Below are 15,015 nucleotides of genomic sequence, written 5' to 3'. Positions count from 1 at the left end.
ACATGGTAAAGCTTTTATGAAGTGTAAAGTGTAAAATAAGACTTGATTTGAATGAATAAACCTTGATGTTAAAAAAAAGAAATTTTAAATGAACAAAATCAATTGGATGATTCCATACACTGAAAGGCTTTAGTGTAAGCAAAAGGTATTGCTAATAACCCCTTCGGCAAATAATAACCCCTTGCTAATAACTATACGCCTAAAGGTATGCAATGCGCATTTCTCGTAACATTAGCTTGGTTTTGAATTCTAGTGTTAACTTTATTTGGGTTTAAATTCAATTTTATTATTTTTGAAACAGATGACATAAATAAAGATTACTCTTCGATGGTGGCTAGATGCCTAGAAGTATGTAAATATTAAAGTTGATTGAAAAGCGTGTCCTTTTAAAGTAAATAATTGTGTAGATTATTCAAAATATACCTAGCTAACACTTTATTTGGGTTGTTAAGGCAATTAAGATTATGAAATTTTGTTTGGCTATGAAAAAATAGATTATGAAAATAGTGATACAACATCAACTTTGTTGAAAAAAATAGTAAATCATTTTCCATTAGATTAAGCAATAATTAATACTAATTTTAAAGTTTTTTATGTCACTTTCACCGTCAGATTCAATAACGACAAATAATATAAAAATCATATAAAAATGCATTGTTAAAGAAAATACCCATAAATTACATAGCAGCAAAACAAAGATACATCCCTGTCTGTAACATATACCCAACTGATAAAACGGGAGAACACAACGCCTGGTGAATGAACTTCTCGATTGAAGTAATGGCTGAATAAAAGCTGAACAACGCAAATATATGGCGAAAAAAGCAATAATAGAGAAAAACTTGGAAGATTCAAAAATCACGCTTTGTTAAATTATGATCAAATTTTTAAGCTTTTCGAATTAATTTCTGGTACACCTTTAGGAACCATATTGAATTATCATATAATTATTGCATAACATTGCCCTCCCAATTATTAAAGATAATAATGCAAGGAGCTGTTTGGCTTGGCAAAAATAACTGTTTTACATTAAAACAATAATACATTAAAATATTATTATAACATAAGCATTTCTTGGCAAAAAATCGATAGTTATTTTTATGTTATTTAATAAGGAAAAATGACAATTTAAATGTGAGCTAGTTTAATTATTATTTTAAAAGTACTAATAACATTCTCTCACAATCAGTTCATATCACCCCACAATGCCCTCTAGCGGATATTAAGCTTTTTTCAACGCACCACGACTACGACTTGAGAAGCTTTAATCCATACCGTCTTCCTTCCCACGAATGATTTTCTGTAAAACCGCCCGTCCCTAATCGATAGCACCGCCCGGAAACAATTAATTTTCTTGCGGCAAAATCGATCACACAATCGGCGGTAAAGATTTATGAAAACGCCCGAGACCGGTCGATCATTTCCCTACACGCACACACACACACACACATCTCCGTTTTCTACCCGCTTTGCGATCCAGTTTCGCAATCATAACGAACGATCCGGCTCGCTTATCGGGCATGCTTAATCGAAGCGTTTATGCCGTTGTCGAACATCAGCGATGCTTGCAGGGGCGATCGGTTGAACCGGTGCCCGGGCGATCCCGACAATGCTGACGAGCCCGATGAGCTTGTTGGCCCAATTCCATAAGCGCAAAGGTGTGTCGCGCCGATTGAGAACATTGTGCCGGGATCGATCGTGCGGGACAGTTCAAGACAAGACACTACACTCCCCTGGGAAAGCACATTACACCATCCTCTGGATCTGGGAGCGGCTGGGCGAGCTGGGAGGAGCTTCGTTTGAACCGTACCGCCATGCGGCCCGTGGGTTGGGTGAAAGGCGGAACACCTGAAGTTCTGGAGGAAAACGATGAGGAACGGCGTGGAACTAAAAACAAATATAAAAGCCCGCTGTCTGGCAGGTCGGGAACGTTATTCGATACCGGACAAGCGTCCTGTGCGCATCGCTGTGAACGGATCTGAAGAACGAAGAGGAGCAATGAGCGGTGCACCTGGATGGGCCTGGAGGGCGGTTGGCGTGTTAGCGTTGGCCTGTCTCGTGACGGTGGTACAAACGCAAATTCCTGGCTTTGGCACGTGTCCCGATTACTCGCCGATTCTGCGCTTCAATCGTACGCGCTTCCTGGGCACTTGGTATGAGATCGAGCGGTACTTTACGGTGACGGAGGTCGCCACCAAGTGCGTTTCGGTGACGTACGAGCAGCGAGCAGATGGAAAGATTTACGTACGCAATGCGTACACCAATCGATTGTAAGTAGTTGGGAGAGGTCTTGCAGTAGAATGGAGAATCGTTAGATGATGATATGTGTCCCTGTTTTCCAGCAATGGCGTTGAGCGAATCATCTCCGGTGTCATGGACAAAGGTGGCAAGTCGAAGGAAGGACGCTACCAGATCGAGTACACCTCGTTCCCGTACAACTACAACGCGACGGTGATGGTGCTGGACACGGATTACGATTCCTTTGCGGTGCTTTACTCCTGTAGCTCATTTGGACCTGTTGGACATGCTGGTAAGCCATCAAAACATTGATAAAGCTAAGCCTTACAAAACACTGAATCATAATTCTTTGCTAGTGTCTGCTTGGATGATGGCCCGAGAACGACTGCCCGCTGGACCAGTACTGCAGCGTGCCTACGGCGTGCTGGACAAGTACAAGATATCACGTACGTTCTTCATCCGTACGCAGCAGGAGGATTGTGTGACACTGCCACCACCGGAACCGGCCATTGATCCCACTGAACCGAGTACTCAAGCTGCACGCAATGAAGGAGTCATCGTACAAAGTGAGGAAGATCTTCAGCAATTACGGAGTGACATCTTTGCCGTAGGGCCTAAGCCTCCCGTCCCAGTTGATCCCGTTCTAGAGGATCATTGAGAGCAGATTGACACAATGTACGATCATCTCGAAATATTTATTTACAAACTTATAACTTATAGCCTTCATTATAAAGCTAGTTAATAAACAGAAATGATACACTTTCTCCAATATTTCTAAACTGCATTCCCATTGCTCATGCCCTTATTGTCTGCATGTTTCACAGCAGCAGCAGCTGCAGCAGCAGTCCCATCCATCTTTTCCAGCCTGAGCTGCATCCAGCGCCAGTCAAGTTCATGATCACCTTCGACTTTTGCTTCGACACCGCTTCCTCCCCACTCCAAACGACACACCGGGAGAAACTGGGTCACTAAACCGCGCACCCTTTTTTCCGTTGGCCGTTCGTCTCTTCGGTTGGCGTTGAACTTTTCCTTTCGCGCACCTTCTGTACGCTCGCTCACCCGCCAAGGGGGCTTTCGAATGAATGGTGCGGGTGTAAACAAACCAGTTTACCAGTCGGGGCAGCATTTCGTGCATTTCGAACACAACAACACCAATCAGGCAGACCAGCATCGGAAAGAAAAGCGAGAAAACGATCGCGCGGTGCTGTGAGACATTATTGAAGTTCAATCATTCGGTGAAGGAGTTCAAATGCCTAGAGCGGCACAGTATGTTGTTGTCGTTGAAATGGAGTCGAATCGGAGTCAATAAAAAGCGAATAAAATCGAATGTAGTTGGTGTTTGTGGTTTACGAGCGGATTAGCGGAGCGTAAATCAATTGACAGAAATAGGGTTATCTTTTATACCTGGGCGTACAGATCATCTAAGCTCGACGGAGACAGCAGATACCTGAAGAGAATAGTTCACCAAGACACCATGTCAGGGCGTAGTGAAATCTGAACCTTTCTCATCCACTTCTTTGCTCCACCACTTTGCTGCGTAGAAAATTCACTTTATGTTTTTCTCCATTTTACGAACCGAACCGACAAACACCACCGTTAAACCATTAACCTCACTAATAAACACACTTTCCTCCTGTCCTGTCTATTTTGCAACACGCGTTGGGTGTCTTCGTTGCTTGAGCTTTAGCTTTAAATGATCGTACAGAACATCCAGCAAAAAAAAAATAAATGGGTCACAGTAGTAGGCGACGAACTCCAACGCAGCAGCCCAGCTGTACGCGACATCCCGCGACAACGCTCTTTCGCTCCCTAATTACCTGTGGCGAACAAGTTCAAACATTTTATAAACGGTACCAAACTGTGCTCATTAAGGAAGAATAGTAGCACACAAACAAAAGCAAAACAAAAAACAGGCGACATGTACGGCTAAAACAATTATGCTGCAGCAAAAGCATGCGCGACACTCGCGACACGCAAGCTGCGCAAAACAGGGGAGACAGGGGAGTTGATCTTGCGCCACAACCTGCGTCATGGGGATGGGGGGGGGGGGGGTTTGTAGTGGACGGTGCCAAATTATGCTGCACTGCCACACAGTGTCTTACTGTTCATTTCTATTTTGGCTCATTTTTTACGGGGTCAGTAGTATTTTGCCCGACGGCCCATACCTTTCGCAAGCTGCTTTAGTCGCGTCGCAACCAAAACGCCCCAAAACGAAATGTAAGGTAAGGATTTAAGCGTGATGTGTTTTGTTTTTTTGTTTTGCCTTTGTGTTTGCTGCTTGATGGATAGCTAATTTAGAGCCACACCTGCAAGAATAGCTCATCAGAAACCTGACCAAAGGAAGCCGCTTACAAGAGCGGTGGTGGTGTGGTCAATCTGCGGTCTGCTCTTGGCCAACGTACGCCCGGTAAATGAACTTCGGATTGAATGTTTTTCCTTGTTTTTTTGCCGTCTCGTTGCTGCTGCTGCTGCTGCTGCAACAACCAGGAGCAACGATTCGGAGAAAGGGAAAGACGCTCACCGTCCGGTTCCCTTCCACCGAACCAGCCAGCGCCACGCATATGGCCACGTGAGGCTAAATTCCGGCAGCAGCAGGCGTGCAGCGTTCATTCCCAACCGAGACGTACACGCGAACGGTCGATCGACGCGTGTGCCCCTATCTGAGAGTCTGGAACTTGTGTGAAGCTGTGGAGTGGGAGTAACGAATCGTGTGTGAAAAAAAAAAAAAAACAAACAGAAAAGATAAGTGCGCACGCAAAATTGTGGATGTGCAGTGTGCTTAGGTGTGTTGAAGTTCAAAGTTCGGAAAGATTATTCCAGCATCTTGATAGAAGACGATCGGCTGTAAACACACGTCTGCGTTTGCTATTGACGCGATCGTAACCAACTACGAACACAAATTGCCCGTCTGCAGCAGCAGCCGAAAGTGAACAAACAGTCAATTTACCAGAGTGACGAACGAAAACCCGGCAGACGCGTGTGCTCTAAACGTTCAGAGATTCGTCCAGAACCGTATACAATGGCCACCATTCGGTATGTCACCTCTGGCACGGTACTCAAGGTTAAGGTTTTGGGTGGGTGATGTCTAAATAATTACATTTGTTTTCGGGGCTATGCGTCATTGTGTCATCGAGTTCGAGTTTTGAGATGTGGTGAAATATATCCATCAAAGGCGGTATGATAGAGATATCAGGCAAAGGTTTGGTGCTTGTTTATAGAGCTATCAAGATGATGTTTGCACATTACAGCGATCATTGGGGCTGATAAGCTCTTGGAAAAAAAAACAGGCTCTTTGTGACTCATTGATTGTCCTATGGGCGCATCAGTTAGTTTCTGTTTATTGATGGATCTCGGAGTTCTATTGGATAGATGCAACGGCTTCTTACACGGTCGAACATCGTTCTGCACTTATATTTTGTCCCATGGTCCCATGTATCATTCGGAAAAAGGGTTAAAGTCGGCAGTTCATAACAAAAAAGTCCTTGTAAGACTGCAAATCTTACACCAAGAAATGGAAGGATAAGAGCTAACAGTAACACAGTAATTACTAATTACTACAGTTGGATTAACAGTAATTACTAATTTATTCCTATCACTATTTTTAGCATACGCTGTTTTACTTCTTTATGTATCTTAAGCTATGATTGTTCGTTTTGGTTTTTATTTTCGTAGTGTAGAGATTTTGGTTCATCGCATGATAGAGGATCTTGCGGGAAATAACTTATCATATTTTATGGCAAATCGTTGTTTTCAAGTGATTTCAGCTAGGAGTATATCCAAACCACGTCAATTATATTTATCGAAAATATGTTTGGTATCTCTGTGATGAGGCTGAGATCATCAGAAGATCGAATATTATAATAATCAATACTTTTGGTACTTTGATTAACTTAACTCGTTATTTTCGGAGTATAATCACTTGTGATTGAAGCTTTTACTATCGTAATTCAGTATTTTCTTAGCTATTAAATTAAAGTAAAATGGATCACTATTTCATCTTAATGTTCCCTATGTCATTAAAAATCATTTTGGTTTCTAGCTTATTAAGACTTAGGGTTTGGAAAGATCAGCTGAAGATCGAAGAATTATTAAGAAAATTCTAGTGTATCTATAATTTCTCAGCTTTTAAGATCCCAATTCGACCCTTTCAGAATTTTAGATTTATTGAAAAGAAGTCACTGAGATCTCATTCTGTGGCTGAAATTTGGAATGTCTGCCCGTAGTCTGGTTAGATCTTCCCAAGATCGAGGATCTTCGATACACCATAGGATTTTTATTTTTATAATTATAATTCCAACTTCTTGCAAAGATTATCACATTACTTTTTTTAAACCCAAATGACTTGTTAAACAGCAAAGTAACACCAAACCAAATCCGTCACGCCGTGTGGTTGACCCCTGATCGTATCACCTTCCCGATCACCATACCAAATACCCACCAATACGAAGGAACTGAATCAATACACACATAAAACTGGCCTCCCTAATTATTGCATAAGTAGATATGCCAAGCAAAGTAACGCCAAAGACAACACGCCCCCTCCTGAGCCTCAACCTCACCCTCCCACCCATTCAAATTTGATTTGTTCCGATCGGCCATTGTCTGAATGCACCGAACGCGCCCCACAGTCGAAGACACTGCAGACACGTGGAACCGTTGTTTTATTTGATAAGCTATTTGAGCAAGCCGAAAACAAAATCTCCATCACAGCGATGACGTCCGTTGGTCCGTTACAAAATCATCCCCTTCCATTCCTTCCAACCCACCAGCTTCACCCAGCATCCAAGCCTCGGTCGATAGCGGATCATAATTCTTCACCTCTGCTTTCGTTCGCTTTTCGTTCGGCGTTGACGGCGTACCCCCACAGGCCACACGTGCCACCGTACGGCGGGAGATGAGAAAAGAAATTTGGAAGAAAGACTGCACCAACATCAAAGAAGAGCTTTTAAATTTCCTCCTTTTCCGTTTCATAACATCATCGGGCGCTCACATGCACGATGCACAAAAAGCCGAAACGGCACGTTCGACGCTCCCAACGTAACACGGTTTTACGTATGTGTGTGTCTTCTTTCTCTTCGGCATTCATCAGGTTTGGCAAATAACGCAGATAAGCAACTCCCTGAAATTAAAATTTACGCCTCAGAGAACGCTGCGACTCGCTAGGAGGAAGTGACGATAGCTGCGATGACTTGCGTGGTTCCTTGATTGCGCCATAAATCTGATTTTTGGGAGTAGTACGATAAGGGAGAGGCGGATGCACTTCCCACTATCTAAAAAGTGCATTCGAGGTTTCTGTGTGAACGGCTTTCGTACGCATTATGCCTACACCTTCGATCAGGCAAATCCATTAACCAGTGTAAGCCATACGCACCTCAACGCGTTAACAGGTTATGGCGTAATTCATGTTTTCGATGGACCGATCCGTTCAATCATCCATCATCAGAAGGGCTTGTTGTCAGAATCAGAAAGGTGGGGAGATTAGGCCCCAACCATCTGACCTTGTGGTCAGTATTTGGGCACGTGTGGACTGGAGACGTAAAAGCAGTTGCAGCACGCTTTACACCGTGGTAAATCGTCTCTAATTTACCTTCTTTTTTGACCTCCCTCTTACCTCACATATCCTCTTGCACCTTCTTTCCAAAAAAAAAAAAAAAACAAGGTTACTCAACTCGCCTTAAACCTGTGACGAATGCCGCCCAACATCGAAACCGCTTCGAAGATGACGAAAAACCGGTCAATCATTGGAGTGGAGTTCAATGCACGACGGCCGTGCGTTTGGGAAATTCTCCTTTCAAGATCTACACATCCCACACAAGATCAAGATGGCCGTTTTTTGGCTTTGTGTGTGGTTTTGGGATGAAGTTGGCCATGTCAGCCATGCGAGATCATGCTGAAACATTCATCTAGATTAAGGTCAACGAGACATGCATTAACTACCCCCAGCCATTCCATGCCATGCTTTCTCTTTGCTGCGCATTTTGCGCGTGTTAACACGCAACGTACGCCTGCGGTATCATTGTGACCGTAAGCGAAACTGTGGCGCACTTTCTTCACATTGTGACAACTCATTACGAAGGTTACATGCATCGCAGCGTGCAACAATTAGACACCCAATTAGGGCCAAATGAATCATCTCTCTCTTTATCTCCATCTCTCGAGCAGCTCTGTCAGGACAGTTACCATACGCATTAACGCAATTATGTTCTTCATTCCTATGTCTCCTCACTCAAGCATACCACGGTGGGCGGGGATCGGTGTCGGTCTGCTGACGGTACTTCTGCTACTCGGTGTGGAGGCGCAGGTTCCTGGCTTTGGCAAATGCCCCAAAGTACCGGTGGTGGAGAACTTCGACACGTACGCGTACCTGGGCCGCTGGTACGAGCAGGAAAAGTATCCGTTCTTCTTCGAGCTGGGTGGGAAGTGTATAACGGCTGACTATTCGCTCAACCCGGACGGCACGATCGGTGTGCTGAACACGCAGAAGAATTCCATGTAAGTGTTACGAGTGAGGTTTTCCCTTCAAAGGAGCTAATTACTGAAGAATGCATGCTTGGGATCACTTTTCAGAACGGGCAATGAGAACAGTATCGTTGGTTCTGCACGTATCGTTCAGTCCGCTAGATTGGCGGTCAGGTTCCCGAGTGCACCATGTAAGTAAAGCAAGCTGAAATAAGTCTAAAATCAAATAAATGATCCTCTCCCCCGTTTGCTTGGTACTAGTTAACGTTGAAGCTCCATACTGGGTGGTCGGTACCGACTACAAGACCTTTGCCGTCGTTTACGCGTGCTCGGATCTGCGCGGATTTATCAATGCTAGTGAGTGAATTTTACATAGCAAAATATCTTCCAGTATGCTTATTAACTCCTCCCTTACCCTCGCAGAGGTAGCATGGATTTTGACCCGCAAGCGGCATCCGGACATTGAGACGATGAAGAAGGCGTACGCCGTGCTGGACAGCGCAAAGATCTCCCGTGCGTATCTGACGCGCACCGACCAAAAGAACTGCGGCGAGGAGCTGGTCAAGGTCAGCAAGGGCGTGTACAAAACCGTCGTCAAGGGTTGAGCCTTTGTGTAGGCCGGGTGGGGAAGCATTTTTTCGGGCGCAACGATGTCGAAATGTGCGCAACTGGATAACCGCTCATTCATCATCATCGTGATTCTTTTAAGTTAAGTTGAACTGGTAGTGTGTAAGGAAATAAATAATTTAAGAATAATACTCTAATGGTTTCTATTTCATAATAAATGAGTTGAGAAAGAAATTTAAAAAAAAGGGTAACAACGCATTTCGCACGTGTTTCGTAGCTTTCGAAGCAAAACTGGTGCCCATGCAGCAAAAACCGCGCCACAATCCACAAACGTCAAAACCGAAAGCGCTGTGACGTTTGTCAGGTGTTTGTTATTTATTTACGTTTTAATCCGCGTCGTCGTTTGCAAAATTACGCGTACGCGATTCAGTTTTTTTCCTTCCTCTCGTTTTCCGGTACGGATACTTCACACCATTCCAAACAAAACAAGGCACCCAACACAATGGATCCAGCCGACTATCGTGCCCTGCACGAAAGCCAGATGGAAAACAACAACGGGACGACGGCCGTGAACGTGTTCATGCACATCGCACCGCCCGTGTTCAGTGTGTTTCACACCGTTCAGCTCATTGCGGTGGCCAGTATTACGCACGTTCCGCTCCGATTTCTGGTGGAATTTTGTCTCATCGTGCTGCCGTTCGTGCTGCTAGTAACCGTACTGCACCGGCTTGCACTGAACATCGCGCTCACCCTGTTCGTCCTGTCGGCGATATCGGCCGTCCATCAGATCCGGAACCGGTTGCACCTGATGCCGTTCGTGCAGGTGCCCGGGAAGTCACCGCAGTTCCTGACGTGTGTGCGAGCGCTCGTGAACCTAACAACGGCCGTCTGCATTCTGGCGGTCGATTTCCATTGCTTCCCGCGCGAGCTTGCCAAAACGGAAACCTTTGGCTACGGGCTGATGGACATCGGAGTGGGGCTGTACGTGTTTAGCAACGGGATTGTTTACAAGGTGCGACCTGCAGAGGAGCGACGATTGAATACGGCACGCGTGTGGAAGGTTCTCATCAGCACGGCTCCCCTACTACTGCTCGGCTTTGGCCGCTTCTTCCTCACCAACGAGCTGGACTATCAGCTGCACGTGTCCGAGTACGGGGTGCACTGGAACTTCTTCATCACACTCGCGTGCGTCAAGTTTGCCGGCACGCTCATCATGGATCTGGTGCACGATCCGGAAGTGATCAAGTTCGTCGCCATTACGCTGCTCTGCTGCCACGAAATGATGCTCCATCTGGGCGTTTCCCGGTACGTGCTGAGTGCGGACACCCAGCGAACTACCTTCTTCGCCGCCAATCGGGAAGGAATTGTGTCCCTGCCCGGCTATCTCGCCCTCTTCCTCGCCTCCGTCTACATCGGCTGGGTTGTGCGGCCGACGGAGGAGATCACGGTGGCGAAAAAGTTCCTCCGACGGGCGGGCAAGGTGGCCATCATGGCAGCGGTCTGCTGGAAGATGATCTACGTGTGCGAGGACATGTTTGGGATTTCGCGCCGGCTCGCCAACATGGGCTACTGCTTCTGGATACTGGCGATTGGGGCCAGCGTCACCGCGCTGTTCATGTTTTTCGAGCTGTTCGTGTACTTCGTCCGGTTCGAGGAGCCGAAATCGCCCGACCAGATCATGAAGACGGACGATTTCTGCATCCCGTACGTTCCGCTCGTGCTGCAGGCAATCAACGCGAATGGGTTGTTCTTCTTTCTGATCGCCAATCTGCTCACGGGGCTGGTGAATTTGGTGTTTCAAACGTTTCTGCTAGGGAATGGAGCCGCCCTCACGATCATCGGGTATTACATGTTTATGCTGTGTGTGGCCGTCTGCTTTCTGTACGTTAACAATGTAAAGCTTAAGATATGGTAAACGCACTAAGGCGTTCAATTCCAGGTGCAAACAGGCACTCCGATCCGTTCCCAAAATCGATCTCTAGTCATCGAAAGCCATCGTTGTAAATTAAGCAAAAAAATGGATGGTTTACCAAACTAAAATTAAAGCAAAATTACATTAGGACATAATATTGAACACTATTCGGGGGGAGGGATAAAGCAAGAAAACAAACTCATCATCTCGTCAACAAAAGCCTTGAAAACAAATGAGAAATAAAACAATCTAGTATTAAAGTTAAGCTTAATCTCACATTTGTTAATGGTAAAACGATATTACATTCTGCGATTTTTTGGACATAAAAAATACTGTTCACATTCCCCTTTTGTCGTTAAGTTAAGCCTGCGTGAGCGTATAATTAATCGTAAAGCCATCAGATCCACCTTCATCCAACCCAATCTCATCATTTGTGTAAAGCTTAAGGCGTTTAAGTACGATAAAACCGTTTCGCTTCGTCAATAGAACGAGCTTAACCGGCTTCGAGGTGTACAATATTAGGAAGCCGTTCGGGAGACTGGCTGTCCTCCCGATTTCGTTTGTTTTTGCGTTAAAATAAGGCGAGAGTATCGTTGCATTCGTCTCGAAACACCTTCCCCAATCTCATAAGTAAACGCTGGTAAAACACACACACATCATCACGGAATGTTTTGTATCGTTAAGTTTAAAGCTCGTCCTTCTTCGTATCCGCCCGGTTTGCGTTTGTGGTTAGAAACTTCTGAAACTCCGCGTGTCCCTGCACATACGTTGCCGCCTTTGCCACCAGCCGCTCGAACTCGCCCACGTCGAATGCGTAGTTGGTGAACTTGGCGTGCCGTTCGTCCCGCTCGGGATGTTTGCCCTCCCCCTCCGGATACACGAGATGGTCACGCTCCCAGGTGAGATAGTGAACGCCCCGCAACCGTGCCAGATCGCGGTAACAGTTGGGATCCTCGCAGTGGTACAGCTCGAACAGGGTGGCCCATTTGGGAAGGAAGAGCAGATGCGTTAATCCCGCTCCGTGCATACCGATAAAGATGTCCGTGTTGCGTGTGATGCGAAGCTGCTCCACGAAGGGCAGATCGTGGCCGTAGCTAACACGCTGCACGGCATAGTTGGGATTTTTTGCAATTCTTGCCATCAGTTCGTCCTCATTGAGCACTCTGCGGTAGCGCGTTTGACGCGAAAGGAACGTGATGCGTAGCCGCTCGTCGGGGCGGGTCGTCATGCGCACCTTTAGGCGATGCAGCACATGCTCGGAAAAGGCATGGAAAAGGCCACTGTTTTCACAGCCATAAATCTAAAGAAAAAAAAAGAATAGGAAAGATTAGTTCCAAAAGCATCAAACTTCACGATCATTCCCAAAATACTCACGATCGGTGTGTTGTAGTAAAGCCCAAAGATCATGCGCGGCAACAGCGGCAGCACCACATTCTTAAAGCACACCACCTTCCCGGCGTACGTTTTCAGGTCCGCAATCGGATGCTTGCTAAACACCTTAAACGTGTCCGCAAACGGCGAAGCGTACGTGAACGATTCCCACACCAGCACCTGCGTGTCCGTATCGAAGCCACCCGCGTGCGACAGATTCACGTGCAGCGATGCGTACAGGTTGAGAAAATCGCAAAAGTGATGATACATATTGATTGCCGCATCGATCTTCATGATGAAGGCGGGCCGTTCGATCACCACATCGCACACGCCCGTCTCGATCGGGGGGCGTTCGAGGCGCTCGAAAAACCGCAACTCCGGACCCCACGACTGCAGCGGGCTTATGTGCTGCAGCTCGTCCCGCAACCGTTCCCCGTGCAGCCGACAGTGGCCACCGATCTGACCCGGCCCCAGCACGTCCATCTTGTAGCGCAGCGGTTCGGTGCGGTGGACCAGGTCGGTGAAGTTGAGCATCAAATTACGGCCACGGCAGAAGCGAAGGTACTTGGAGCACTCGAGCGACGAATCGTGCGGGAACTGTGGTTCGCACATGATGCGCGTTTCGCGCATCTGATCGCGCACAAAACCTGGAACGAGTTGCACAAAGCCGGTTGGGTTTTGATTTTAATGGGGCGTAAAACATGATTTAATGGCACAGCACGCCGTTATTGTATGAGCTGAAAAAAATGGCCATTAAACTTTACGCTTCCCTTCTTTTTGGCGATCTTATCTCAATTAAGATTCACCATGAGACGCTCTTAATTAAAATATAAATTATTTCATTTTCTTTTACATTCATTTCAAGCCGCACACATACACACATGCGCGTTAATTGTAACGTACCGAAATCCGCCTGGCTGTAGAACGTGTCCAGCTGGGCCTGCTTGCTCTTCACGTATCCGATGTGGCTCCCGGGGCAGCTGTGGTTCGCGTACCGATTCCGCTCCGTACAGCCTTCCTCGTACCCCCAGCAACCCTCCTTTCGGTTCTGGTAACTTTGGCTCGCAATGACCGTCCGGTAGGGACACGTTTCATCTTCCGCGCATTGTTTTTCCAACGCCGGGAAGCGCTTAAAGTACATCGGGAGGTGCGCTTTCGGTAGGTTGATGTACTCGTACGGTTTCCCACATGCTGCAGACGGAATGTATTGGACTAATAGTAGCAGCAGCAGCACAATCGTCCCACTAAATTCCATCACAGCACCACGCACTCGTCCCATTCTGGTGTTCCAAAGCGACTTCCAACCACATTCACCTTTGGCGTGACGGAACACCTCGCAAGAACGATCGATGGCCCCCACTCTCTTGAGCACAGCAGAACGCTGGATAATTGACCGTATGAGTGTGTGGAGGGGGGATTGCTGGTAGAGAGAACCGCCACGTTGGTGTAATATTATACAATACGATCAAACACCTCCGCATAAGTGTTTGCTGATGGGGGGGATGATGGGCTTCTTATGCAGTTTCGAGATGACGCACCGCCCCTTCTCGTGATGAGCTAATCCGCCCCCGGGGGTGCTTTTCAACCGAGCATCACAACAACGCGCTTCTTGATCGTGTATGATCGTAGTTGGCGCAGGAGATTGCAAAGCATCATTCAATTGAAGAACAAACATCGACGGAAAACACAATCGCACACACCGAATAAAGCCATAATATCACGAATTTCAGCTAATAAATACGAAAAAAAAACAGCTGAATAAATACTGTTTGTGCCGGTTACTTTGCTTCCCTCACCGGAACAACACCCGCCTCCCAGCTTCCCTTCAGCACAAAACAGCACGAAACGAAAACACGCGCAGCGAAGCAGAGTGACCAGAAATACCGTTTTATGTTTATTCCTACTAGTGATGGGTAAAAAATCGGAGTCGACTCCGATACTACTCCGATAAATACGGAATCGACTCCGGAAGGAAAGTCCACCCTGCATTATCCAGAATCGTTCGGAGCCGGAGTCGTCCAGAGTCTCGCGGAGTCGTCTGGATTCATCCGGAATCGGCTGCAGACGCAGTCGTCCGGAGTCGTCCGGAGTCGTCTGCAGTCAGATGAGGTCGGCCTTCGAAACAAAGGCCTGTATATGAAGTGCACGCGCAAAGTGAAAAACAAAAAAAAACACAACGAAAGGAAATGTCTGATCACAAGCACATTAAACCACACGGCTCCTGTTGACTCCGACCAACCTCGATAGCGGAAGACTTCGAACGACTCCGGACGACTCCGAACGACTTCTAATGACTTCGGACGACTCCGAACGACTGCAACCGACTTCGAATGACTCCGGACGACTCCGAACGACTCCAGACGACTTCAGACGACTTCGGACAGATCTAATGCTTCCATGTTGCCGGAATCGGACTAACAAGTGCCGGATTCAGATCGGAGTGGTGTGTGCGCTCCAGAGAGTACATA

The 15,015-nt window shown here is 46.6% G+C and overlaps 4 protein-coding genes across 4 annotated transcripts; 3 read left to right on the top strand and 1 right to left on the bottom strand.

Annotated features, from left to right (window-relative positions):
• Positions 1–1,939: 1,939 nt before the first annotated feature.
• LOC121596460 (lopap-like) lies at positions 1,940–3,016 on the top strand. The gene is made up of 3 exons (XM_041921441.1): positions 1,940–2,270; positions 2,343–2,530; positions 2,595–3,016. Exons 1-3 carry the CDS (start codon positions 1,999–2,001, stop codon positions 2,894–2,896), a joined length of 762 nt encoding a protein of 253 aa, XP_041777375.1. The 5' UTR covers positions 1,940–1,998; the 3' UTR covers positions 2,897–3,016.
• A 1,813-nt stretch (positions 3,017–4,829) lies between these two features.
• On the top strand, positions 4,830–9,455 carry LOC121597588 (apolipoprotein D-like). Its single transcript, XM_041923445.1, has 5 exons — positions 4,830–5,271; positions 8,470–8,730; positions 8,806–8,888; positions 8,959–9,054; positions 9,121–9,455. The coding sequence occupies exons 1-5, from the start codon at positions 5,258–5,260 to the stop codon at positions 9,300–9,302; spliced, it is 636 nt and encodes a 211-aa protein (XP_041779379.1). The 5' UTR covers positions 4,830–5,257; the 3' UTR covers positions 9,303–9,455.
• Positions 9,456–9,667: 212 nt separating this feature from the next.
• LOC121596865 (uncharacterized protein At4g17910-like) lies at positions 9,668–11,441 on the top strand. The gene has a single exon (XM_041922201.1). The coding sequence runs from the start codon at positions 9,767–9,769 to the stop codon at positions 11,177–11,179; it is 1,413 nt and encodes a 470-aa protein (XP_041778135.1). The 5' UTR covers positions 9,668–9,766; the 3' UTR covers positions 11,180–11,441.
• A 24-nt stretch (positions 11,442–11,465) lies between these two features.
• LOC121596864 (EGF domain-specific O-linked N-acetylglucosamine transferase) lies at positions 11,466–14,375 on the bottom strand. The gene is made up of 4 exons (XM_041922200.1): positions 14,344–14,375; positions 13,451–14,277; positions 12,551–13,194; positions 11,466–12,476 (listed from the first exon to the last, which is right to left on the bottom strand). The coding sequence occupies exons 2-4, from the start codon at positions 13,824–13,826 to the stop codon at positions 11,862–11,864; spliced, it is 1,635 nt and encodes a 544-aa protein (XP_041778134.1). The 5' UTR covers positions 13,827–14,277; positions 14,344–14,375; the 3' UTR covers positions 11,466–11,861.
• Between the last annotated feature and the right edge of the window lie 640 nt (positions 14,376–15,015).

This window comes from Anopheles merus, chromosome 3R (genome assembly GCF_017562075.2).
Source record: "Anopheles merus strain MAF chromosome 3R, AmerM5.1, whole genome shotgun sequence".
Lineage (NCBI taxonomy): Eukaryota > Metazoa > Arthropoda > Insecta > Diptera > Culicidae > Anopheles > Anopheles merus.
Note: the sequence above shows the minus strand (reverse complement) of the source record. Positions and strands in the feature narration are given on the sequence as shown.

What these genes read in the sequence shown, in the direction of transcription:
- LOC121596460 (XM_041921441.1), top strand. Translation starts at nt 1,999, where the DNA reads ATGAGCGGTGCACCTGGATGGGCCTGGAGGGCGGTTGGCGTGTTAGCG. An exon ending in AATGCGTACACCAATCGATT is followed by an intron (nt 2,271 to 2,342) that starts GTAAGTAGTTGG and finishes CCTGTTTTCCAG; the next exon opens with CAATGGCGTTGAGCGAATCA. An exon ending in TGGACCTGTTGGACATGCTG is followed by an intron (nt 2,531 to 2,594) that starts GTAAGCCATCAA and finishes ATTCTTTGCTAG; the next exon opens with TGTCTGCTTGGATGATGGCC.
- LOC121597588 (XM_041923445.1), top strand. An exon ending in AACACGCAGAAGAATTCCAT is followed by an intron (nt 8,731 to 8,805) that starts GTAAGTGTTACG and finishes ATCACTTTTCAG; the next exon opens with AACGGGCAATGAGAACAGTA. An exon ending in CAGGTTCCCGAGTGCACCAT is followed by an intron (nt 8,889 to 8,958) that starts GTAAGTAAAGCA and finishes GCTTGGTACTAG; the next exon opens with TTAACGTTGAAGCTCCATAC.
- LOC121596865 (XM_041922201.1), top strand. Translation starts at nt 9,767, where the DNA reads ATGGATCCAGCCGACTATCGTGCCCTGCACGAAAGCCAGATGGAAAAC.
- LOC121596864 (XM_041922200.1), bottom strand. Translation starts at nt 13,826, where the DNA reads ATGGGACGAGTGCGTGGTGCTGTGATGGAATTTAGTGGGACGATTGTG. An exon ending in CTACAGCCAGGCGGATTTCG is followed by an intron (nt 13,195 to 13,450) that starts GTACGTTACAAT and finishes AACTCGTTCCAG; the next exon opens with GTTTTGTGCGCGATCAGATG. An exon ending in TTTACTACAACACACCGATC is followed by an intron (nt 12,477 to 12,550) that starts GTGAGTATTTTG and finishes TTTTTTCTTTAG; the next exon opens with ATTTATGGCTGTGAAAACAG.